This window comes from Cydia amplana, chromosome 26 (assembly GCF_948474715.1).
Source record: "Cydia amplana chromosome 26, ilCydAmpl1.1, whole genome shotgun sequence".
Lineage (NCBI taxonomy): Eukaryota > Metazoa > Arthropoda > Insecta > Lepidoptera > Tortricidae > Cydia > Cydia amplana.
Genome location: NC_086094.1, coordinates 5,996,118 through 6,022,640, shown reverse-complemented (window position 1 = coordinate 6,022,640; position 26,523 = coordinate 5,996,118). Strand labels below are relative to the sequence as shown.

Below are 26,523 nucleotides of genomic sequence, written 5' to 3'. Positions count from 1 at the left end.
AACATCAGTGTGTAAAGTCTCAAATAAATAGGTTCCAGTTTACAATTTCGCAAGAGCTAGATGCACATATACGCTAGAGTGAGATTTCAATAGCTGATGGGAATAAACTTCAGTGCCCGGCTTATGGTCGTTATGACGTTTTCGTTCTCTAAGTCCATAGCCGCCATCTTTGGCAAAATGCCAGTGACTAGACTAGAAATTGAAAAAGTTTGTTTGAATTGTTACTGGGATAGGTGAGAGATAGCATTTACTGTAATTACTAGTAAGATGTGTCAATTTTTTAAATATCAAAAAGTAACGCCATCTACTCGACGGTAGGCCAAAGGTATGGCGCCATCGCTCGAAAAGATTGTACCATACCTTTTGCCTCGAGTAGATGGCGTTAATTTTTGACATCTAACAAATTGACACATATCAGTGAAATAATAAGGATCAAAGTCAAATGGCGCTCTAACAGTTTTAGTCTTCTGTCGATAGATGGCAGTAAATTTACTGTGGCTACATAATTTACTTTGACAATCCGCCTCCAAATTACGGGGATCTTTCTCTTTTACTCCTATAAAGGCGTAATTAGAGTGAAAGAGGAAAATGCCCGCAATTTGCGAACTTCGATTTTCGCGGTTAGCCCAGGACACCCTTTTGCTTCGGGGGCGTCATGGCGGAATGTTCGCGATCCCATGACGTCTCCCACATACGGCAATGCGGGTAAAGCCGATGTGGGTTTAGTGGGTAGGACGTCTACCCCTTTTCTCGCTAAGTGTAAGGCCTGAGTGGACGCTCGAGTTGGGCGTGCAGCGGGGCGGGGCGTGCGGCGTGCATGTTAAACAAATGCAAACGTATAGGAGCGGCCTTAGTGCACGCTGCTCACATCACTTGGGAGCTCGACGCCACGCTGCACGCCCCGCCAAACGCTCCGCTTCGAGCGTCCACTCAGGCCTTACACTAAGAGAAAGGAACGGGAGATGGGAGTCCCATATAACCCCCCACAGGGGGTATGCGTAACAGCATTACCACATCGTTAAAAAAAAGGACACCCTTTTGCCAAAAACCAATAACTCGTTCCCCAGAAATTAATAACGTGTAGCAAACGGCCCACTTTTGTCCATTCACATTTGGCTTGACGCCAGAAAAACACATTTCATTTCAAAATTAAAACTGCTGTTTGTCAACAGACTACTGCAATTTTACTAAACTTATAGTTGCTAAGCAAGCGAGGTGTTCAAAATGATCTTGACGCGACTTTATTATTAAGAGAATAAGAGCGCGTCAAGGTAATTTTGAACACCTCGCCCGCTTAGCAACTTCTGCTACTGACTGCTGACTGTATTATGAATTATGATGACATAGTCCCCAATCCGCATTGGGCTAGTGTGAGGACTATAGCCCAAGCCCTCTCGCGCATGAGAGGAGGCCTGTGCCCAGCAGTGGGACGTATATAGGCTCAAATTATTATTATATAAATGTATTATCATCAAAATCGTATTTATTGTCCCTATATATATTGACCGTTCTCAGGACCATACATATATGGTAGTAATTTGGGCTAAAGGATCTAGTCCCCAAAAATATATCAATGAAATCCGAACTTTATGTCAAAATTCACTTAAATAAATGCTAAAATTTTAATGACATCCTTTCGCTAAACACCTTGGAAGCATTGGTGTAAAACTGTAAATGTAAATCACTTTTCGTGGTTCACATTGTTTGGCCAGGTGTTAAATTCACACATTTACATAACCCAGGAAACATATGGAGTATAATAGCGAGTAATTGTATGGTTGTGACGTCACTGTCATTTATTTGACGTGCAAGGTCTTCGAGAAAGTGCGAATTATAGTTAGAACATGAAACAATACTGTGTACAGTGTGTACATCTTCATCGTTTAAAATGTTACAACTCTGAAGGCCTACCGCGAACCACGATCGACGTGTTGCCTCTCTGTCGCACTTGTAAAGTCAGGCCGCTATCGATCGCCAAAGCCACATAACAAATGCGACCATCATGTGCCCTTAAAGCGCGACCATCATAGGCCCTTAGTTTAAAACTTTACCAACTCAGTAAACAACATGATGGATGCAGGCGGCCGTTATCAGGCCGCTATCGCCAAGGCCACATAATCAGTTAGTTACGATTTACTTATAACATTTTATACGATTCAAGCCACTGCTTTAAGTAATAATGATTTTAAAAAAAAATTGACTTCGCGAAACTGTTCAAAATGCCGTAATTTCATGGATTCCACAGCAGTTTCAATTTACAGTGGTAGCAACTGACCCGGGGCCCATTTCTCGAACGGTATTACACCTTATAATCAAACGGAGACGCCATGTCTGTAATTGTCTGTACAAAACAGTCTGCCGATTTTTGCGGGGGAGGGGAACGTCAAATGTATGCGTAACGTAAAAATAGCCATGTCAGATAAACGTCAGTCCATACATTGTGTATGACCGTTGGCCGCCTATTTTCGACAGAGGGGAAAGCCTGTTAATGGCTACTCCGTTTAGTTGTATCCTCCAAGTATTACACTGATACTATTAGCCCACGAACTGTCAAGTCGTATGGGTTACCATAGCAACACACTAAATAATATTAAACTAATACCGTTCGAGAAATGGGCCCCTGGTTGAAAATTTACTTAAGGTCACCCCACAATAGCGTCTTTTGAGCGTCCGCGTCTAGTCAGCGCTATGGAAAATGGCGTCGCTGCGTAGTTGCGCCAACGTTGCGTCGAGCAGCAGCCATAGAGTTGACTGGACGCTCGGGAGACGCTAGTGTGGGGTGGCTTTAAGTATCCTTTCACAGCGTTCAAAGTGTATACTTAAATGTCTCTGATGACTTTCATTATTCACAATTTGTCTACTCAATATTCATAACCTCTATTGTTTCCGTCGCAATTTCACAGATGACCGACTGTAAAGCGCGAGCGAGAAGTCTATAGTTGGTATTCTGCCCCGTTCTAGTAGTAAAAAACGCTATAGGAGGTTTTTGTACGAGCGAGCGTGGGGCCATGAGATCGGCAGCGATAAGAATCGAGCGACATCGACATTGACATTTAAATCTGATAGAAATGCATTCCTATTCTGATATTTGCGTGTGATTTATGAACCATTTATTTTATCTATAAAACAGTTCAGCTTCATGGTTATTGACCAGGGATGTTGCGAACATCCGCAACCGCGGAACTTCCGCATTATTTTCAACATCCGCATCCGCATAAAAACGATGCGGAGCTTATGCGGATGCGGATGACGAACAAGTCGGTACAGAAACGTCTTAGCGGCGGCGTAAGTGCTAAGTAATTTCGTCATTACCTATAACAAAATGGTCTAGATCCAGAAAAGTCGGCCAAGTTACTGTTTATTAAATAATATCTGGGTGACCGAGCTTCGCTCGGAAAACATAAAAAAACTCGAAAATGCGCGTTTTCCCAGAGATAAGACCTAGCTAGATCGATTTTTCGCCCCCGAAAACCCCCATATAGCAAATTTCATCGAAATCGTTAGAGCCGTTTCCGAGATCCCCGAAATATATATATATATATATAAATAAATAAACAAGAATTGCTCGTTTAAAGGTATTAGATAGATAGATAACGCACCTATATTCTTGTTCAAATACTAAACGTTTCGTTTTATTTAAATAAAAAAATACAAAAAATGTAATATTTGACGTTTTCTAAGTACCTAATCTTGACATCCGCCTCCGCATCCGCGGATGTGAGCCTTTAAATATCCGCATCCGCGGATGTCAAAAAATCTGCATCCGCAACATCCCTGTTATTGACAGACAAAGTACAGCCGAAGATACAAGCTTGATTCAGCACATTAACTGCCAGCGATTCGCTAAGCGGGTTTTCTAGTTGCTTCACTCGTAGTTGAGCACACGCTCGTAGTTGAACCACTCCACCCTTGTCCCTAATGTTCCCTTTCAAATTCAATCAATTCCTTAAGGTACAAGTAGGAATCCGACCGCAGACTACAGCAGTCTTTTGAGCGTCGGCGTCTAGTCAGCGCTATGGAAAATGACGTTGCGGTCGTTGCGTCAAGCCTACAGATGTGCAAGTTGCGGAAAGTTTCCATAAAATTCTATAAGTTCTCGGAAATTTCATGAAACTTTCACTAGGAATTATGGGAAATTTAAAATTGGAAAGTTTCAATCGTCATACAAATATGTAAGACATTTTCCGAATTTTTCCTACTTTAAATTTCCGAAACATTTCGCAATTTTGGAAAGTTTCCTTAGGCACATCAGTAGTCGAGCAGTAGCCATAGAGTTGACTAGACGCCGACGCTGGGGAGACGCAGTGTGCGGGTGACGCGAAAGTGCAGCATCGAAATAAAATCCGGAAAATCGCTCTCTTTATGGCTACACCGAGATAGTACAGCCATTTCGGTCTACATTGATAAAAAATCAAGATGGTTGCCGCTTTTTGCCCGATATTTTACAGGTCGACGACTCATTGCTTGGGAGTTTAGTGTACAAGATTAATATAATATTATTATGTTCGTGATGTAATGACAACAGTGATGTTCACAGTGGCGCCGCCCTGGCGGGTTTCTGACACATTAGTTATCTGACAGTGACAGCTGTCAAATGGTGTGAATATATCCCCCACCACGCACACATGTTTTCTATGTACTTATTTTATAATTATTTATCATGTGTATATCGGTCTAGTAGGGTATGTATATGTATAGTCGCCATCAGCCAGCCTATTATGGATAGCTTTATCCATCTTTATCCACGTGATAAAATAACTGTCACTGTTTAACACCGTGGGAAAGAAAGTGACGGACACCGTTTTATCACGCTGTCACGTAGACAAGAACGACCATCATATCCGTACAGATCAGATATATCGGAGCGGCCAAGTTGTTCACAATATCTGAACACGCACTCTAACGCCCTGACAATAGAGGCGTGTTCAGATATTTGTGAGCGCCTTAGCCGCTCCGATATATCTGATGGCGACTGTACTAGACGACGATATACATAATTATAATTGTATCGCTGTCCCGCTCGCACAGTGACATTGACAGCCGGCATCCATGGGCGGGACAGCAATATAAAAGTAACGCGCGTGCGATAGAGATAGGAACGGCCGGGTAATTCCTCGTGCTAAGCGTCCTTTCTGTAAAGTTTGCCTCAGAACGTCAGCATAACGTCACTTCCTTTAACGTCACAATAATTAAGTTTTTTCAACCAAATTACTCAATTCCTTACAGAGTACTTGGTAGTCAAGCGAATTTAGATCTTATTTATTAAGACACAGAGTTCAGTTGAAATACAAAAAACTTATTTGGCTGTAGAACTGGAAATCACAAATCGATACATGGTGGCAGTGGGTGTGGTGCAAGGATTACATGGTAGCGATTTTGGTTTGGAGACACACAGTCGCCATCTGGGGCCCGTTTCTCAAAAGCTGGTAACTTGTAATACACGCGGATGTCACTTTTTGACACGTTTTGTTAGAAAGGGCCTTCCACTTGTATTACAAGTTACAAGCTTTTGAGAAATGGGCCCCAGATATATCGGGCGGACAAATATCTGAACACGAATCTGTTGTCAAGGCGTTAAGCCCGTCACAGACGAAGCGATAATATATCGTAAGATATCTTATAGCAAGGCATCATAAGATAAGATGTTATAGCTCGGTATATTAGAGAGAGAGAGAGAGAGCTACATTTTATTGAACACCAAAATATTCTTAAATACTCGTACAAACAGCAACACTCTTAACTGTAAAGTGTCATTCTATGGAACTTGCTAACTATGTAAACAAACCGCTATATTAAAATGGTCTCTGAATGTCAATTTACCAGTGACTTTTGTTTACATTTACATAGCAAGTTCCATAGAATGACACTTTACATCGGTGGACCATTTCGTCAGGTGACAAGCAAAAGTCACTAAGTACCACCACAAGTTCATAGCCATAGTGAACCATATTAGTACGAAAAGAAGGTTGTTTTTTGTTTAAATATTTTATAGTAATTAGTGACTTTTGCTTGTCACCTGACGATTTGTAATAAGGTTTTATTTTAAAGATTGTATATTTTATATTTTACGATATATTTTAGAATATTTCTTCTTCAACAATGTAGGTGCTAGATAGAGAGAGAGATTTATATTTTGGTATCGTTGTCGTGTGTGGTGCTTAGCTATACTCTAATATATCTGTCGGTATATTATCGCTCCGTCTGTAACGGGCTTTAGAGCGCGTGTACAATAATCCAAAAATTTCCACTGAAATTTTAACCTATAGTGTAGGAAATAGAGTTGATTTTGCGTTGTTTGAAAATTGAATGAAACAAATCAAAAGCGACTCTGTTCCAGTTGAATATGATTTAAATTTCATTGAACTGAAGAAGTACTATAGGTAGGACCTTGGGCCTTAGGAGGATAGATGTTAGCTTTTAAAATTATCCCCGCTCTTACTTCATCACTGGTACCACGCGCAAAACCACTTTTTGATACAGTAAAACAAACGGGTTTGCTAAAACTCGATTTCGTTGCAGCTATAATAATTGACTTGAAGTATGAAACTGCATCGAATTGCCGAAGTTGTGATAGTTCTCTACTTGGAATATAGATGGCGTTGGTTGTTCAATACTGTCATACTGACACTAGTGGTAACGCGTTTGTCATTGTCACACTGTTGCGGATCCTCACGTAGCTCTGGGGCCCTAGCCAAGATGAAAATCGTTGATTGAAACTTAAAATAATGTATGGAAATAGTTCGTGATATTTAGTAGTATCTTTTTTTCTTTTCATTTGGGGTTTGTCGATGTACAGTCAGCAATACTATTAGCTTATAGCACCTTTGCATATACACAAAACATATACAAATTTCTATGCAGGGGAGGTACCTTTTCTCTGACTGTACGATTGCCATCTTGGGCAAGCTTGGGTGTGTGAGCGAAGCAGCGATATGCGTGTCTATAGCGATGTCCCGCTCGCGTTCGACTCTCCGCGCCTACAGTTTTTGAATTTCGCGCCCCAAATCTCAAAAAAAAAACGTGTTGATAGGTATTTAAGAATATTGTATGGTTAAAATCACATAAAGATAAGGAAAACACTTTACAAGGAAAAGCTTTACTTGGAACTATTAAGGTATTATCCATTCTGCAGCACAATTTGTTTATACTGTTCATAGCAAATTATACTACAATTTTATAAAATCCGACAAGACGAGCGTCACGTTCACACTTGTGTCGTTCTCGGAAATAGGTACCACATTTTCGATCGCTAATATGACTCTCAAAGCTTCGTCATACAGGCGCGTTTTCCGGGCGTGAGCGGGGCGCGCCGCTTTTACATATAAAACGCTCACGCCACTCTCACACCCCGCCCGGAAAACGCGCCTGTGTGACGAAGCCTTTATATATCTGACTTGCAGAGTTCGCCGAGTTCGTATTACCTACTAACTCAATTTTTGCTCTTACGAAATAGGATTATGATATTTTTGTCAATACATGTCACTGTACATTTTGTTGGATGTTCACAAATGTGATATAACAAACCATATTTTTCTCACAGGTGCGAGGGGGCAGCACCGGAGCCCCGCCGCCGGCGCCTCCGGCGTTAGAAGAGAAGAGGTCACCGCTGCAGCCCCAGCAGCAGGGAAGGGCGCAGCCCCCGCCGCAACCGGCGCCTGTTGTTCAACCACTTCTACCAGGTAACCTATGGGCTATCTATAAAGTCTGTACTTATTCTATTGGACCGCCTCTTAAGGCCTGCACCCGCACTGGTTTACTAGCCGCAGTCACAGGGCGGACACGCCATACATCAAAAATCATTTACGTTTATATGTATGCGCGGCACATCTGTACACGCGTCATTGTGTATGTGTGGGTAAGTCGCTTTACTAAGAGGACGCCAGAAGTCCGCCAGATTCATGTCGCGGCCAGTCGCGGGGCGAGGTAATGCGAGTCGGGGCGGGGCGGTGCGTGGCCGTTCTGTATGATAATACTATTACTTATTCTGTGCCGCAGTAGCAAAGGGTGCGACCTCCGCCGCAACCGGCACCGTTTTTTCAACCAGATAACCTATGGGCATCATATTAGTCTATTGGACTCTTCGTCTCTTAATGCCTGTACTCAAGCGTCAGAGATCGCCACTGCAGCCGCAACAGCAGGCCAGGGCGCAGGCTTCACGCGGTCTCTGAATTCTCCAGCCTCCAACAGATGGCGTCACTAGCCACTTCCCATAGATAGAACCTTCTTAAGTATGAAGCGCCCAAACCCTATACAGCGCTTACAAAAATTCAAATGTCATTGGCATAAATTCAACTTCCACCAAACTCCCTCACGCCTGACAAGCTATCATGGTCGCATTTTCATCACCTGTCATGCCATGCGTCACTTTCGCACTTACATATTTGTTAGAACGCGACAGCCATGGTGACAAATGATAAAGAGTCGGCCATCTTGGCCCTACTGGACTTTGGACTCCTAATTCAATACGCTCCCTGTCTACTTCTTAACCTAAACTCTAATCTAACTCTCTAATAATGTGACTTCTTAAAACTTGCAACTTATCTGTGTTGTAACAGCTGCTTATTGTCAACAGAACCAGCGGTGGCGCCGCCCAAGCCCGCCATCGTGAAAGCGCCCAAGATACCGAAGGTCAACCAAAAGGTAAGCCACAGTCTGCTGCTTACTATTCTTCTAGATTTCGTGCGCGAACTAATTTGTATCTGACGGGCAGGAGTTAGTCTCTCGAGTCCAAAAAGATCCTGCAACTGTTTGAATTTGCAGGCCTAGGACGAAAACAATAATTGTTGCGTTTACAGTAGGGGCCATGGACCACCACACACTAGCGCTAGCGATTCCTGAGCGTCGGCGTCTATAGTTAACTCTATGGCTGCTGCTCGGCGCAACTGCGCTGCGACGCCATTTTCCATAGCGCTGACTAGACGCCGACGTTCAAAAGACGCTAGTCTGTGGCGGGTGGCCGTAGATCATGGTCGCAGTGATACAAAGGCATATTAGAGAGATTCCACCCCCACACTAGCGTTTCCCGAGCGTCAGCGTCTAGTCAACTCTAATGGCTGCTGCTCGGCGCAACTGCGCAGCGATGCCATTTTCCATAGCGCTGACTAGACTCGTACGCTCAAAAGACGCTAGTTTGGGATCTCTCTTGTTTATTTATGAATAATTTACTGGACATTATGTATTAATAGGAATGGGAGTTCTGAAGTTGGTACTTAATAATATTATAACCCCCTTTTTTGGAAAACAGTTGAAGTTATGATAAGCCAACCCTCAACTTCACACTTGATCGCTTCAGACCAGTTTTCAATACCAGTTCCTTCACTGATAATAATGGAAGGTAATTAATACAATTAACGAGCCGGCTGGCCCGTTTTCGATGCGGTTTGTGCAAAACATCCTCGTTGCGAGACGAATCGCTTCCGTCGTCAGTTGCTATCGGGTAACCGGTTCGATTCCGAGCGAATTTTGCAATCAACGAGCAAAGTGACGTGAAAAGAAATTGAAAGTTTGAGTGGTTACATAAATATTATACAATCTAAAAAAAATGTCGTCCATTTGACTTGTAGCACAGGGCGGACACGCCATAATTCATAAATCATTTGCGTTTATATGTGTGCACGGCACGTCTGTACACGCGTCATTGTGTACTCGTATGTGTGGGTAAGTCGCTTTACTGAGAGCACGCCAGAAGTCCGCCAGATTCATGTCGCGGGGCGAGCACGGGACGAGGTAATGCGAGTCGGGGCAGGGCGGTGCGTGGCCGTTCTGTATGATAATATTGATAATACTATTACTTATTCTGTGCTTGTGGGGTGACGATGATGACAATTGTCACACGATTTAATAGAACTTTCAGTAATTCTTGACAGAAAATGAGTTCTGTGTCGCAATTTCGTGACAATTGTCATTAGCTTCGCAAAATAAGTACTTATTTATTGGCGATATAATGGAGTTTTTTTAAATTAATATGTTGGTGGCAAACAAGCACACCGCCCGTCCGATGGTAAGCGGTTACCGTAGTCTATGGAGGCCTGTGACGTCAGTAACAGTGATGTGGACAATTGTCGCACCTGTCACCGTGGTGAAATAGGGGCCTGGTCTAATAAACGTCGCTCACAGCAACCGTGGAATATGCCCGATACGTGTCAACTGTTACCGAATAGTGATGGGACTCGCTCGAGCGATTTCTTGCGATATTTTTTATCGATTTCTTTCTTTGGGAAATGGTATACTTTTTTTTTTCAATGGTAAAAGAATCGGTTTTAAATTGAACTTTTTGATAAGTTCAGTGAACTTTTCTTATGAGTCACGATTATTGTAGACTTTTTTGGTAACTTGGAAAAAGTTGTGTTCGAAGTGTCAAAATGATTAGAGAAACATTGTTTGTATTTATTACGATTGAAGGACTACTTATTACTTACATATTACATATGCTGCCGGCAGATTTACCTACCGTTAAAAAGTAATTGCGTATAAATTAATCATTAAATTATTTTTAATTAAACGCATAATGATACCTAAGTGGGTGAAGTGCAGTTAATAAACTTGTTGATACTCGCCAAAAGATATTTTAATGACTACATGTTTATTTACGATCGCTGTGTTATAACGACATCTAATAATTTTAAGCCGTGTCCAGACGAGACAATTTTTCGCCAATCTGATGAAATTGTTCGATCAAATCAGGCTGTGCGGACGCAAACGCTAATTTGGCTCGCTGATTTCGATCGCCGATTATGACCAATATTACCGATAAAATGGAGGTGCGGACGCAAGAATACCAATTTGTGACTCCAGTATTCGCGTTTGGGGGCACTTTTATAATTTAGAACGCTCAAATATCACCATAAAACTAAAATTGGTGATTAAATTGGAGATCGACGGCAATTTCGTTTCTGATCAAGTCGGTCGATTTGATCATCCCGTCTGGACTCCGCTTTATTCATTACATTAGAGCAAGTTATTTAACAACATCAACTTTTAATTTCTTTTTTAAGTGAAAACTCATCAAGCTAATAGTATCTTAATTAATAATTGTACTTATGGTAGTTCAATTAAATTCTTATTATCATTAAATAAACCAACTTACTCATAATATTACAGAAATATTTATAGCATTATTGATAAAAGAATCTAATGAGAATTCACATTACTAAAAGAAATTAAAAACTAGCTTAAATCTAAAATAGGCCCTTCAGGCATTGTACCAAGGATGCTGGCGACATTTCCTCGCTGTATCGCAATGCTGATACGTTGTGCGAGGTAGCCGCCAGCTCTTCGGTCACCAGTTACGTCAACATTATATCTTATTTTTTGGACCCTGGTAAATTATTTAGTAGTAACCTCCTGGGTTCAATTTCTAGTTCATGGTATTTTTGTATATAATTATTTAAGTTAATTTTCGACTACATATTTCAATTTTTGTCCATTTTTAGTGTTCCGTACCCAAAGGGTAAAAAACGGGACCCTATTCAAACTTAAACTTAAAATATACTTTATTCATGTAGGCCTAGCAACAAGCACTTATGAATCGTTAACATAAATATTATCTTAAGCTAATTATCAGAGCATTTTATTGATGTTATTATTCCATAATAATATTGGATTATATTACTAAGACTTCCCTGTCCGTCCGTCCGTCCGTCTGTCACCAGGCTGTGTCTCATGTACCGCGATAGCTAGATAGTTGAAATTTTCATAAATGATGTATCTCTGTTGCCGCTATAACAAAAAATACTAAAAATAAAATAAATATTTAAGGGGCCCCCCTTTTCCCATACAACAAACACGATTTTTTTGCTCTATTTTTTGTTGATGGTGCGCGAGTCCGACTCGCACTTGGCCGGTTTTTTCTATAGAAGAGATCTTCTTCACTATAGAACTCATTCACTGCAAAATTCACTTTGTGATTGCAAGTCAAGTGTTAAAGATACTTTATCAGCTATATATTACGTCATACTTGCATATCTGTAGAGGTTAAATTCCCAATAAATAAGTGTCTGGCACATAACATAACAGGATTGTCACATACCTGTAACATTTTCATTTAATTATGTTATGTTTCATTAACGCTTAGTTAGCGTTCGTCGTAAATATAAATTAATTTTTATACCACAAATTAATATTAAAAATGCGAAAGTAAATCTGTCTGTCTGTTTGTTACCTCTTCACATTTAAACCACTGAACCGATTTAGATGAAATTTGTTATGGAGATAATTTGAGGCAAGAAAGGACATATGATAGTTTTTATCAATCATCATGATGTCACGCAGACGAAGTACTGAACAGAATCTAGTAAGGGCTAAAATAGTATGTATGCTATGTGTATATGTGACGTTATCTATGAAAAGGGACCTTATTGTCGATGGCGGTTACGCCATTATTAACGATGCTCCGATATAAATACGATGCCGCGCGACGCTGTGCGGCGTAAGCGCCATCGACAATAAAGTCCCTTTTTATAGATAATGCCCCATATGTGTGCTAACTCTGAACACGAATACTAAAGTGGTTTTAATAATTCATATTTATTATGTATATGTATGCATTTGCTCATTGAACGTCTTCTATTACTGTAAGGAGGTTCGATATTATGTCTAGTTTGTACATGTACTACAATAGTACTGGAAAGTACCTCTATAGGCTTGAAAAAAACCCATTTAATGTTTTTTGTGTACCAGCGACTACCAGCTGTATATGCATGCATAGCATAAAATATAATATATGCAATTGAAAATATTACTTTGATATACATAATTATTTAAATTACATTCGGTTCTTGTGAGATACAATGCGTCTCTTGGCTTTCATCTCGTCCCGATTATATTCTCCCTATTACTTCAGTACAAGTAACATAAACAAGTCCCGGTTATATCTAATAGCTTTAAACGAGCAATTCTTGTTACAACAAAACCGGCAATCCTTAAGTTTTCGTTAAACCAGTCGGCGTGGCACATCACTACCCACTACCAGTCGAGCGCCCAGCGCCACAAAAGACGGTCGCGCCGCGCGCCATTCGAATTTTCCAAACTCTAATTCTTTTAAAAAACAAACAGTTCTATTTTCAAATCCGTCGCGTCCGAAGTTTGGGTGTTTTATAGTGCACGCATTGGAATCCAGATTTGTTTTTGTGTTGTGTTCGTGAGTTTTATAGCGATATTAGTTCTGGTGACACAAATTGGATGGCAGTTTCATGGTTTTTAAATGCGCAGTGCTGAGTTTTCATCGATATCCTTACGAAATGCGATAGAAGTTACGGTCGAGGTGTTTTATGCTGTTGTGTTCTCTGGCGCGAAAAATATTTTTTAATCTCGAACTCTCGATCTAGCTTCGGCGGAGCGATGTCGCTCCGTTATAATTTGTTTTTATTTTAATTGTGACATTGGCAGTGCCCGCGGCTTCGCTTTTGTAATAAAAAAAACTAATTATTGCTTTCTTCTACATGCTAAATTTAATCATAATAAGTCCTACAGTCGTCATCAGATAAATCGGACCAAGGGGCACTAAAATATCTGAACATGCACTTTAACGTATTGAAGCGCTGTAGCCTATTAGCGGGAAGAGCGTGCGACTTTCAATCCAGAGGTCGTGGGTTCTAATCCCGGCTCTTACTCGTACCTATGCGTTTTTCGGAACTTATGTAAGATACTTATTATCATTTGACATTTATTTACAAATAATAATATCTATTTATTTGTTTATTTATAAGTATCTTACGTAAGTTCGAAAAGTCGCTTTTCGTTGAAGGAAAACATCGTGAGGTAACCAATGATTTATAAATCAAGATAGGTTATAGGCGTTCCAAAATTGTGACAAACTGGACAAGTTGCCTTTAGACGCGCCTGGACAAGCGCGAAATGTGCACGTGCTAACGAGCTCCGGCACACCAAAGTAGAAAAAGACGACCTTATGTTTAACAACGAGTGTGACAAAGATGGTTGGAATGAGAAAATTTATCAAAAATAACAGATTTCTTCGTAGGCAGGGAAATAAATATGGAAGTATTTTTTGTGCTCCTCAAATATGAGTATAACCTCTCTATGGTTATATAATATCATTGGAGGTAACCGGATTAATATAAATAAATCCTAGTTACCACTACACTAGTTACAATAAAATAACTATAGCAGTAACCGTATGTCACGTATTGACACAGGAACACATTATTAGTTTAGTCGTAACTAGAGTATCAGGTTAAACCAGACATTTGTAGTTAGATTCGCTATCATGCATACAGTACACAGCCGTCATAAACATCTGAACATGAATTATACTCATACAGATTTTGTGTTGTTATTCTGTCAGGTTGTCCAAGGGTACAGGTTGTTACAGCAAAATTGTTGATAAAACATCACTGTTTAAGAGGAATTTCCTCCCGCGGACGCTCGGCTGTGTAATGGGGCGTTTTTAGGGTTCCGTAGCCAAATGGCAAAAAACGGAACCCTTATAGATTCGTCATGTCTGTCTGTCTGTCCGTCTGTCTGTCCGTCCGTATGTCACAGCCACTTTTCTCCGAAACTATAAGAACTATACTGTTGAAACTTGGTAAGTAGATGTATTCTGTGAACCGCATTAAGATTTTCACACAAAAATAGAAAAAAACAATAAATTTTTGGGGTTCCCCATACTTCGAACTGAAACTCAAAAATTTTTTTTTTCATCAAACCCATACGTGTGGGGTATCTATGGATAGGTCTTCAAAAATGATATTGAGGTTTCTAATATCATTTTTTTCTAAACTGAATAGTTTGCGCGAGAGACACTTCCAAAGTGGTAAAATGTGTGTCCCCCCCCCCTAACTTCTAAAATAAGAGAATGATAAAACTAAAAAAAATATATGATGTACATTACCATGTAAACTTCCACCGAAAATTGGTTTGAACGAGATCTAGCAAGTAGTTTTTTTTTAATACGTCATAAATCGCCTAAATACGGAACCCTTCATGGGCGAGTCCGACTCGCACTTGGCCGCTTTTTTTTTTGTTGTCCTCTACACTTTTTTTTTCAAATTTGGGATTTTTTATGTTATTTCTACTCAGAATCACGAGCTCTTTCTATCCTAATAGGAGAAAAAAAGTGTCCCAAAATTTCCATACATTTTTCGATCTTTCCATTCCGCGACCGCCATACAAAGTCTATGAAAAATGGTGACGTAATGGAAATAAAAAACTTAGGACACTTTTTTTCTCCTATTAGGATAGAATGAGCCCGTGATTCTGAGTAGAAATAACATAAAAAATCCCAAATTTTAATAAAAAGTGTAGGGGACAACAAAAAAAAAACGCCCAATGAGCTCCCTGCGAGGTTTTCTCGATGGACTATACACTGTAGCCTGTGCATAGAGTAAATATAAGTAAAGAAAGAGATGGTAACTTCATAAATCTTACCAAAACGCGAGTTATTTCGTAGTCGACATCTAACGTCAAGGTAGTGGAACTATCAGTTCTGCTAGTTGACAATAGATGTAGCGGCAAACAAAGACTCTAATGCTCGACAATTTTTTTTACCGGAACTATATTTTTAACTCCTTCTGTTTATAATATTAGTTGTAAATTGTTTTAGTAGTAAATTTTTCGTCAGTAGCGAAACTTATGCCAGCTGGTGTCAAGTAGCGGTACTGATAGTTCCACTACCTTGACGTTAGATGTCGACTATGAAATAACTCGCGTTTTGGTAAGAAAACTGATGTATGGAGTTACCACTCTTTCTTTGCTTATATTTCTCTATGAGCCTGTGATACCCGCAGCGCGACCTAAAGTGATTTACGTGATCTATACAACAAGCTATATGGGTACCCTATAGTAATAGGGTTGCTATGAGAAAACTGATCTTATAACACTCCAATCTCCTCGTGTTTACGGGTTTTGGCCTTATTGAAGACTGCATCTCTATTAGTGTAACAAACGCCCGCCAGTCGGACATTATTCTCGCTCGTTAATATAATTGCCATATTTTCACGTATACCTAGTCATTAAAACGTAACGCATCAGTACCTCTTGCGTCCGTCGGTAACGTAACACAGATATAAACTACTCATTTTTGGCCGAAACTAAAGAAAAATGACTGATTTGCTATGCATAAACCCTCGCGTAATACAAATTGTGGTTTTTGGAAGACATTCCTGCACAATGCTTATCAGGAACGGTGACACAAAACAAAATGGAGCGTTATTTGGTTTCAAATCTTACTAATAAAAGACATAACAGACAAAAATAAAAACCGGCCAAGTGCGAGTCAACCCGCGCACGGAGGGTTCCGCACCATCAACAAAAAATAGAGCAAAACAAGCAAAAAAACGGTCACCGATCCAAGTACTGACTACTGACCCCGCCCGACGTTGCTTAACTTCGGTCAAAAATCACGTGGAGTCCCGCTTAAATCTTTATTTTATTCTGTTTTTAGTATTTGTTGTTATAGCGGCAACAGAAATACATCATCTGTGAAAATTTCAACTGTCTAGCTATCACGGTTCGTGAGATACAGCCTGGTGACAGACGGACGGACGGGACGGACGGACGGACAGCGGAGTCTTAGTAATAGGGTCCCGTTTTTAGGGTTCCGTAGCCAAATGGCAAAAAACGGAACCCTTATAGATTCGTCATGTCTGTCTGTCTGTCTGTCTGTCCGTCTGTCTGTCCGTCTGTCTGTCCGTCCGTATGTCACAGCCACTTTTCTCCGAAACTATAAGAACTATACTGTTGAAACTTGGTAAGTAGATGTATTCTGTGAACCGCATTAAGATTTTCACACAAAAATAGAAAAAAAAATAATTAATTTTTGGGGTTCCCCATACTTCGAACTGAAACTCAAAATTTTTTTTTCATCAAACCCATACGTGTGGGGTATCTATGGATAGGTCTTCAAAAATGATATTGAGGTTCCTAATATCATTTTTTTCTAAACTGAATAGTTTGCGCGAGAGACACTTCCAAAGTGGTAAAATGTGTGTCCCCCCCCCCCCCCCCTAACTTCTAAAATAAGAGAATGATAAAACTAAAAAAAATATATGATGTACATTACCATGTAAACTTCCACCGAAAATTGGTTTGAACGAGATCTAGCAAGTAGTTTTTTTTTAATACGTCATAAATCGCCTAAATACGGAACCCTTCATGGGCGAGTCCGACTCGCACTTGGCCGCTTTTTACCCTTTGGGTACGGAACCCTAAAAACGGTCAAGTGCGTGCCCGAAGGGTTCCGTACCATTACGCATAAACGACAAAAAATCACGTTTGTTGTATGGGAGCCCCACTTAAATATTATATTATTTTGTATTTAGTATTTGTTGTTATAGCGGCAACATAAATACATCATCTGTGAAAATTTCAACTGTCTAGCTATCACAGTTCATGTGTTACAGCCTGGTGACAGACAGACGGACAACTAGACAACGGAGTCTTAGTTTGGGTACTAAGATATTTGAGTTAATTTCGGGCCATAGTTGGGTTGTTTTACAGTAGTTGAGTTGAAACTCTTGCGGTAAGCACTAAGAAAATATTGGTTGAACAAAGTTGCGGGCGAAGCTAGTGTAACGTATGGGAACCTTTCAACCGTGACTAGACAAGCTTTGTGTATAAATAGTGTTGGCGGCCAACCAAACTCGCAAACATTCTATATTATTGGATACTGGTCTACAATCTACAATACAACGACGGGCTTTAATACTATCAATATCTGGCGGTCTAGCATAAGTTGCGTTCTCGCGCGTGAGTCCATACTTGAAGTCGCGCTAGATGTATGGAGTCGCGCGCGAGAAGGCAACTCATGCTAGCAGGTCTGAGAGACCGAGCTTTGTTCGGAAAACATATAAAAACTCGAAAATGAGCGTTTTCCCAGAGATAAGACCTAGCTAGATCGATTTTTCGCCCAGTGAAATCGTTAGAGCCGTTTCCGAGATCCCCGATAAATAAATATACAAGAATTACTGGTTTAAGTGTAAAGTTTTATTTCATACATTACAAATCAAAAATAAATGTGACGTTATCTATGAAAAGGGACCTTATTATCGATGGCGCTTACGCCATTATTAACGATGCTCCGATATAAACACAATGCCGCGCGACGCTTCGCGGCGTAAGCGCCATCGACAATAAGGTCCCTTTTCATAGATAATGCCCTAAATCTGAATCGTTTACATACGTTATTTATTTGTTTGTTGAAACTTTCTTGCAGCAATAAATAAATAGTGGCCTTAAGACTTACAACCCGCCACCAAAAGGCCCCAAAAGTTTTGTATGATAAACTTCTACTCGCTGTAATATAATTTTCTTTTCAGTAGGGCTAAGATGGCCGGCTCTTTATCATTTATCTCCATGCCTGTCACGTTCTACCAAATAGGTATGTAAGTGCGAAAGTGACGCATGGCATGACAGGTGATAAAAATGCGACCATGATACCGCTGCAGAATGTCGTTTTAACCTTGTAAGCCCCAATGTGCATTCTGCATTACAATGATGTCCACTCCGTTTCAATTTAATTATACTTGGTCAACCAGATCTTGACAGTCGAAAAAGGCGGCAAATTTTAAAAATGTAGGCGCGAAGGGATATCGTCCCATAGAAAATTTAAATTTCGCGCCTTTTTTTACTGACAAGATTTGGTTGACCAGCTATATTAATAATTCAAATAAAGTAGCATATCTTTTGTTTCACTGCTTTCTCAAACAAACGAAAGTCATCCCAATTTACTGTACAAGAAGGTTCAAATTAAAAATAGATTTTTTAATGGTGGGCCTGATCAGGTTAAAATGAGAGCGTGACTTTTCGATGATACGGCAGCGGTTACGTTCGTGTGACTCTCAACCGATGGTTCCTAACCTTCTAGGGCCACTTGCACCATTCACTAACCCGGGGTTAACCGGTTAAACCTTGATTTACCATGGTTACCAGTACAATTTGACACTGGGTTAACGGTTTAACCGGTTAACCCCGGGTTAGTGGGCTGGTGCAAGTGGCGCTTATAGACATAGTTTCAACGCTGGTAGGTTACTAGTTTAGTATTTACAGGGTGGCCACTTTCTGGAAAACCGGGAAAAGTCAGGGAATTTCACTGGTCATGGAAAAGTCAGGGAATTGTCAGGGAAATTTAATGGAGGTCAGGGAATAAAAATTGTCTCTGTATGTACATAAAAAAATAAACAAATTATTAATTTTATCATCTCCAAATATTATATATCTGTCGCAGTCGGATCGTATAATCCGCCCTATTACATTACGGCTAGCCGTTTTACAAAACAGGGGCGTTTTGAAATGCGGCGGTTCGACGATTAGCCGGATTGAATGCGGCTGAATGAAAATCCGCCGGAATGTATTCGGCGCCATACGTTCTTCAACACGGCTAGCCGTAATGTAATACAGCGAGTCATTAGCCGCCGCTTTGACAGTTTTTAGTTCCCATTTTTAACACTCGTGGCGCTGCCTGACATAACAACAACAAACTATGAAAAATGCTGGGGTGTCCATCAAATCTGGAGTTCGTCGGACTGTTTCTTTTCAAAAAACATTTCCTTCGCAACTTGACTAGACGGAGCCCCGCTTCGCGGGGCTCCTATTTCTGAGCGGTTTGCCCTTCGGGCATCTGAAGCTACCTAGGCCGCCTTATTGAAGAACGTATCGCAATGACAATCCGGCTAATCGTCGAACCGCCGCATTTCAAAACGTCCCTGTTTTGTGAAACTGCTAGCCGTAATGTAATATGTGTAAATTAAAATCTTTATATTGTTGATTAATCAAAGCGCTGTGTGGCGCTGTCATCGTGCACGGTCCCAATAAGCTATGCTCGCGAGGTCTACAGCTCACAGAGCCACTAGTATATTTATTACATTTAAGATTATGGTCAGGGAAAAACTTGAAAAAACGCCTGGAAAACCGGGAAAAGTCAGGGAATTTTGGTTGTAGTAAATAGTGGTCACCCTGTATTTAGTACTAGGTATAGTACGGCTCTTCTGAGGTGAAGTTTTCGCTTCAAACCAGGGATGTTGCGGATGCAGATTTTTTGACATCCGCGGATGCGGATGCGGATGCGGATTTTTAAAGGCTCACATCCGCGGATGCGGATGCGGATGCGGATGTCAAGATTAGGTACTTAGAAAACGTCAAATATTACATTTTTAGTATTTTTTTATTAAAAAAGCGGCCAAGTGCGAGTCGGACTCGCCCATGAAGGGTTCCGTATTTAGGCGATTTATGGCGTATAAAAAAAAACTACTTACTAGATCTCGTTCAAACCAATTTTCGGTGGAAGTTTACATGGTAATGTACATGATATATTTTTTTTAGTTTTATCATTCTCTTATTTTAGAAGTTACAGGGGGGGGGGGGGGGGACGACACACATTTTACCACTTTGGAAGTGTCTCTCGCGCAAACTATTGAGTTTAGAAATAAATGATATTAGAAACCTCAATATCATTTTTGAAGACCTATCTATAGATACCCCACACGTATGGGTTTGATGAAAAAAAAATTTTTGGGTTTCAGTTCGAAGTATGGGGAACCCCAAAAATTTATTCTTTTTTTTTCTATTTTTGTGTGAAAATCTTAATGCGGTTCACAGAATACATCTACTTACCAAGTTTCAACAGTATAGTTCGTATAGTTTCGGAGAAAAGTGGCTGTGACATACGGACAGACGGACAGACGGACAGACAGACAGACAGACATGACGAATCTATAAGGGTTCCGTTTTTTGCCATTTGGCTACGGAACCCTAAAAAAACCAAACGTTTAGTATTTGAGCAAGAATATAGGTGCGTTATACCTATTTAATAAACAGTAACTTCGCCGACTTTTCTGGATCTAGACGATTTCGTTATAGGTAATGACGAAATTACCTAGCACTTACGCCGCCGCTAAGACGTTCCTGTACCGACTTGTTCGACATCCGCATCCGCATAAGCTCCGCATCGATTTTATGCGGATGCGGATGCGGATGCGGATGTTGAAAATAATGCGGATGTTCCGCGGTTGCGGATGCGGATGCGGATGTTCGCAACATCCCTGCTTCAAACCGTAATCTTTCAAACAAAGGCCATTGTCTCTATTATCGCAAAAGCGCTTGCTCCCGACTTGGCACGTGCCAGTACAACATTCATATTGAAAAACAACCGGTATCGTCATAGTATTAAGGTTCAAATTGAATGTCACTGATATTCAATATATTACGTTTTGGTAGTGCAGGACGATAGACCGCCCCGAAGCGATACGGCACTCATATTATTTTGATACTTAGTGTGGTGTTAAAAATGAAACACGGTTATTTATGATAAAGCGTTGTATATTTGTTATATAACAAAATCTAAGGTAACAATGTAAATTTAAGATTAATAAGTTTAACATAGGTATAATCAAAATTTTTCCGTGTAGGTATATAAACAGTTATACTACTACTACTAGATAAAATCGTGTCATAAAAAATCAGATATAATCAATTTCTTTCTTATATTATAACCGACCTTTCTTCTGACCGTTGACACGTGACGTTTTGTTAGAAAAGCTGTACGCTTCAAAGCTCCACGTTTGCCTTATCAGTGTTTTTATTGTTACTATGCGTCGGCATCACATCAGAGGTGCTAATTTCACAGTATCGTTATTTTAAAGATAAGAAAAAATAACAATGCTTGCAGCTGCACCTTTGTAAATTGTAACAATATTTTTTTAGACCTCATAGGACATCTAGCGTTGGGCGATGGTAATACTTGCATTGATCGTATTAACGTCGGTCCGAAAGCTAATTAGTTGCTGAAAATATCGACAGAGGGCGTGAGTAGCTCGCTGTCTGATTTTTCTTCAATAAAAGGTTTACTTTTATTAATTTACAAATATTAAAACACAATTAAATATTTTATAACTTTCTTCTTTCCTTTTTTGGAAATTATTTTTTTTTATTGAAACGAGTTTCGGTCGCTGTATCTGCGTCGTACGCGCAACGAGACGCAGCGGTGGGAGTATCTGTGATTCGATCTGTCAGCTGTCATCGGCATTTCGGATGAGATGTTGTAGCGAGAGGATTCCGTTTTCTTCAAAGGCCAGTGTGCCACATTGTTTTTTAAATCGCGGCTTATACCGCTATAGAAGCGGTACAGAAGCAATTTTTGAAAGTTCTTGCGTTTAGATTTAAACTGGGACGTACATACAGATCGTATACTAGTCGACTAATCAAGTTCAATATCCCCACACTAGAAGCTCGTCGTAAGATGTATGACTTTTTGAATTTATATAAAATTATACACTCAAAAATTGACTCTGCTGCACTATTATCATCCATTACCTTTAACACACCTAGATTTAGAGGTCGTAACACTAAACTTTTCGCACTTAGAGTGTACAAAAACAACACTTCCTTCTATAATCCAATTACAAGAATGTGCCGCCAATATAACGATTTAACAGCCGGTGATCATCGCGGTAGGGGCATTGATATTTTTGACCCTCACATCGCTAGGTTTAGGAAGTGCTTGGCTGGCGTCCTCTTCTCCTCTTCTCCCACTAAACTGATGACATCTGCCTTAATCCTCTAAGTTTGTTTCATCTGTGATGTTTAATAGTTTTTATATGTAAAGTTCGTTACTCGTTATATTGTAATGTTTAGATAGTTTTTTCTTCTCTGATATTTTTCACTGTAGCTATAATATGGTGTTAATTAGTTTGTAATATTTCCGCTAAATTGTAAAACATGCTGTGTACACTTGTTTTGGATCTCGTGCTAGATTTAAGCCATAATGTACAATTGTATTACCCATGATATTGTACGATGTCTGTTTAGTGTACCTAATAAAGTAAAATAAAAAAAAAAAATAAAAAAAAAAATCGTAAGTATTTTTCTTGATCTACGTATCAAATTGTTCGAGACGTGTTCAGTGCTTATTGTTTTATTACTTATTTTCAGGGAGAATATTATGTTCTACTTATCATAACCTCTGAAGGCCCCATGCATAGACATGAAGGCACGGATTTACAAAGCCGGCTTCTTTTCTGCATTGGGTAAGTTGCTCAACCGTTCTTGCGAATTTTAACCCTCGTCGAGGATCGGCAAAGCCTCATACTTATTGTTTTTAAATTATTTCCAGGGCTTTCAAGAGGAGGTTTCGTTTACCCCTTCAGTTCCCTAGTTAGTCAAGGGCGTCGGCATGAGCGAGGTTGTGCTCCAGGCCGCGCTGAGCTGGTGCTGCCCTTGACCACTTAACTGGCATGGACGTTCGGAGGCGGCTGCTGTGGCACCGGGGTGGTTGAGCTCACCACCACGCGGCTGCAGGGCCCAACTCTCGTGCTTTTTTTTTAACCCGAGGTCAGAGTGTTCCCTATAATATATTTTATTAAGGCGCCCAATAATTTAATATTTTTACCTACAGTTACCAAGGTCTTCCAGCATCTTGAAACACAGACTCACCCCCTGTGCTCTAAATTTAAATTAAGACTGAGCTAGTTTACTACCATTATTAGTTATTACCTAACCTAATCCTACCGCTAAGCTGGCGTAGCAAATTGTAAGGTGAAAGAAATATACCCTTAAATACAGTAATTCCTTATTTTATTTTATACCACTATAGGGCTCCCCGCTGAACCCGTAACAGTGGCAGCCCTACGTGTGGCTCTAGTGTGTTCAAGCTGGAAGACCATTATTTTATTAATTATTTCCTTTTGTACTTAACGCGGTTAAGTACGATGTGATGTGTAAAATGGAGGTTATAAAGTTATAGCCATCCTTGTATTATTACAAATACCTATTAATTTACCTTAGAGTGTTGCGGTACTGTGTAATTAAAACTAAATATTTTATTTGTACTTTTGAGGGTGTAATATTATAAATCTTAAGCTTGTAGTTATGAAAGTAGTAAGTTAAATAATCTCAAGTAGAATGTTAGGAACGGTGTATTACTAGTATTTCTGTACCTATTTTAGTGTACATTTATCCTCATTGGTATGGTTGGCAAAATATTTTTTAAAATATTTGTTTAAAAATAATTAATTTAATAAGAAGTTTTGTTGTAGGAGGTTTTTCGTGTTAAAAGTACAGTCAGTTGGAATTATTAACCCTTGTTTATTAGTTACCAAATATAACTAGTGAGTTTTATTTATTAATTGCTGAAAGTGCTAACCATAACCTATATGTTATTCCTTTACCGAAGTGAAGTGTAAGCAAATGATACCTACAATTTTCTTTTAAATAGTACCGCAAGCTTGTCCATTCTTTTTATACTTAGTAGTTGAAGATGAATTTGTCTTTTTGATGTGAACGATGTACAGTCAGCAGGTTATTTTTTTTACAATGTTGTACTAAAATTATTACTGTTGTTCCGGAAGGTGCTTAATTTAATATTAAATATTATTACTTACTGTAGATGCGTAGGAGAATAATTAAGTACAGTCAGGCACATTATTGGTGCTGTATATATTATTACTAACTTAACGATGGTGAATTGCAGTTTTGTAAATGGTAGCACAATATATTCATGTAAAATACTTATGGAACCTTAACACAGTAAGTTAAACATGTGAAGAGCATACAGGGTGATTCTTTAAAAAAAAAATTCAACATTCCTTTAAGTTTTAAATAACTGGGTGACCTCTTAGTTCTTTAATAGTTTAACTTAATCCAGCGTGCGCATTTAACAATAACCGGGTTCATTTCTTTGAGGGTTATCTTTAACTTGAGTCTTATTGTAGTGATGTTAGAGTTGTTTCGTACGGGAGTTATGTTTATTACCTACTTTTCCTTATCTATTATCTCGACTTAAATCGAGTTTTTTCCTTATGGTTGTTACTTTACATGGAGTAAATATTTACCTTATTAGTTTACTATCGGTGATTGCGCGTTTTTTTTTATTGTTGATGTTCGGTAGGAGTTTTTTTTGTGTATTGCGGGCAGGAGTTTATGTACGTAGTGTCCAGAGGGGAAAATTACCTTTCGAACACGCGTATTACTTTCTTTCGATCGTGTCTGAGCAAACGTAACTCAGGCACGTGGTTTGTTGTTGTTGGTGGGCGGAGAGGACGATTTAAAGTCTCTTCGCGTGTTTTACCGGGGTGCTGGCGCTTTAAACCAGCATTCCAATCGGCACTGGCTGGTCGGGTTCTGGCGGATTTTAAACCGTCAAACTCTTAATAGCTGTGTCGTATTCCTTGTTAACGCTTTGCGGTATGACTTAAATCATATGCGTGAACGTTAATGTTGATGTTGGGGGGTGTTCTGTGGTACACGCCTTAAAGCGTTATCCGCAAACATCGGATTTTTGTGTATCAGACTGACAGACTTGCATTGCCTGAAATGCAGTCTGTACAGTCGACTTCCGTGTGTCTCGTGTTGTTTCGAACGTTACCGTCTGCCTGTCGTTCAGACACAGCTGGTTAACGTATCGTTGTGGTGTGGTATTGTCTTATAGGTATTAGCGTCCAGACCTGTGTCGACTTAAGGCACGGCCTGATAAGCGCGCGTTACTTAAATAATGTAAAGTAGCAGTCACCGATCTTAGTTAAGTACATAGTTTAATTTCACTTGGCTATATGCCGTCTTCCGCTGTATCTCTTGGACGCATAACCCGCGGCCTGGGCCGTTCGTTATGCCACCAAGAAATATAAGCGATGCGACGTTTCGTAGTAATGTAGCTTAGAGATTTACTTGCGAACGTCAAGTCTTATAAATTAAGTTTGTGGTTTAGTGCGTGGGTTCGATTTGGGTGGTTGTTTTTTTTAATTATATTTTTTATTTTGTAGTTTACTTTCTGCGGATAGATGTTTGGAGCTGGAGACCAGCTCAAAATTTTGCCTACGTCAAAATTTTATTCGGGAAGGGATGTACTGTAACAATATTTTTTTAGACCTCATAGGACATCTAGCGTTGGGCGATGGTAATACTTGCATTGATCGTATTAACGTCGGTCCGAAAGCTAATTAGTTGCTGAAAATATCGACAGAGGGCGTGAGTAGCTCGCTGTCTGATTTTTCTTCAATAAAAGGTTTACTTTTATTAATTTACAAATATTAAAACACAATTAAATATTTTATAACTTTCTTCTTTCCTTTTTTGGAAATTATTTTTTTTTATTGAAACGAGTTTCGGTCGCTGTATCTGCGTCGTACGCGCAACGAGACGCAGCGGTGGGAGTATCTGTGATTCGATCTGTCAGCTGTCATCGGCATTTCGGATGAGATGTTGTAGCGAGAGGATTCCGTTTTCTTCAAAGGCCAGTGTGCCACATTGTTTTTTAAATCGCGGCTTAAACCGCTTAATCGTAAGTATTTTTCTTGATCTACGTATCAAATTGTTCGAGACGTGTTCAGTGCTTATTGTTTTATTACTTATTTTCAGGGAGAATATTATGTTCTACTTATCATAACCTTTGAAGGCCCCATGCATAGACATGAAGGCACGGATTTACAAAGCCGGCTTCTTTTCTGCATTGGGTAAGTTGCTCAACCGTTCTTGCGAATTTTAACCCTCGTCGAGGATCGGCAAAGCCTCATACTTATTGTTTTTAAATTATTTCCAGGGCTTTCAAGAGGAGGTTTCGTTTACCCCTTCAGTTCCCTA

The 26,523-nt window shown here is 39.8% G+C and overlaps 1 protein-coding gene across 1 annotated transcript in view; it reads left to right on the top strand.

Annotated features, from left to right (window-relative positions):
- LOC134660083 (la-related protein 1) overlaps positions 1-26,523 on the top strand; it is a 109,165-nt gene that overhangs the window by 24,258 nt on the left and 58,384 nt on the right. The window contains exons 2-3 of the mRNA XM_063515783.1: positions 7,541-7,670; positions 8,585-8,640. Coding sequence (XP_063371853.1) covers positions 7,541-7,670; positions 8,585-8,640 — 186 coding nt within the window. The remainder of the gene's footprint in view (positions 1-7,540; positions 7,671-8,584; positions 8,641-26,523) is intronic.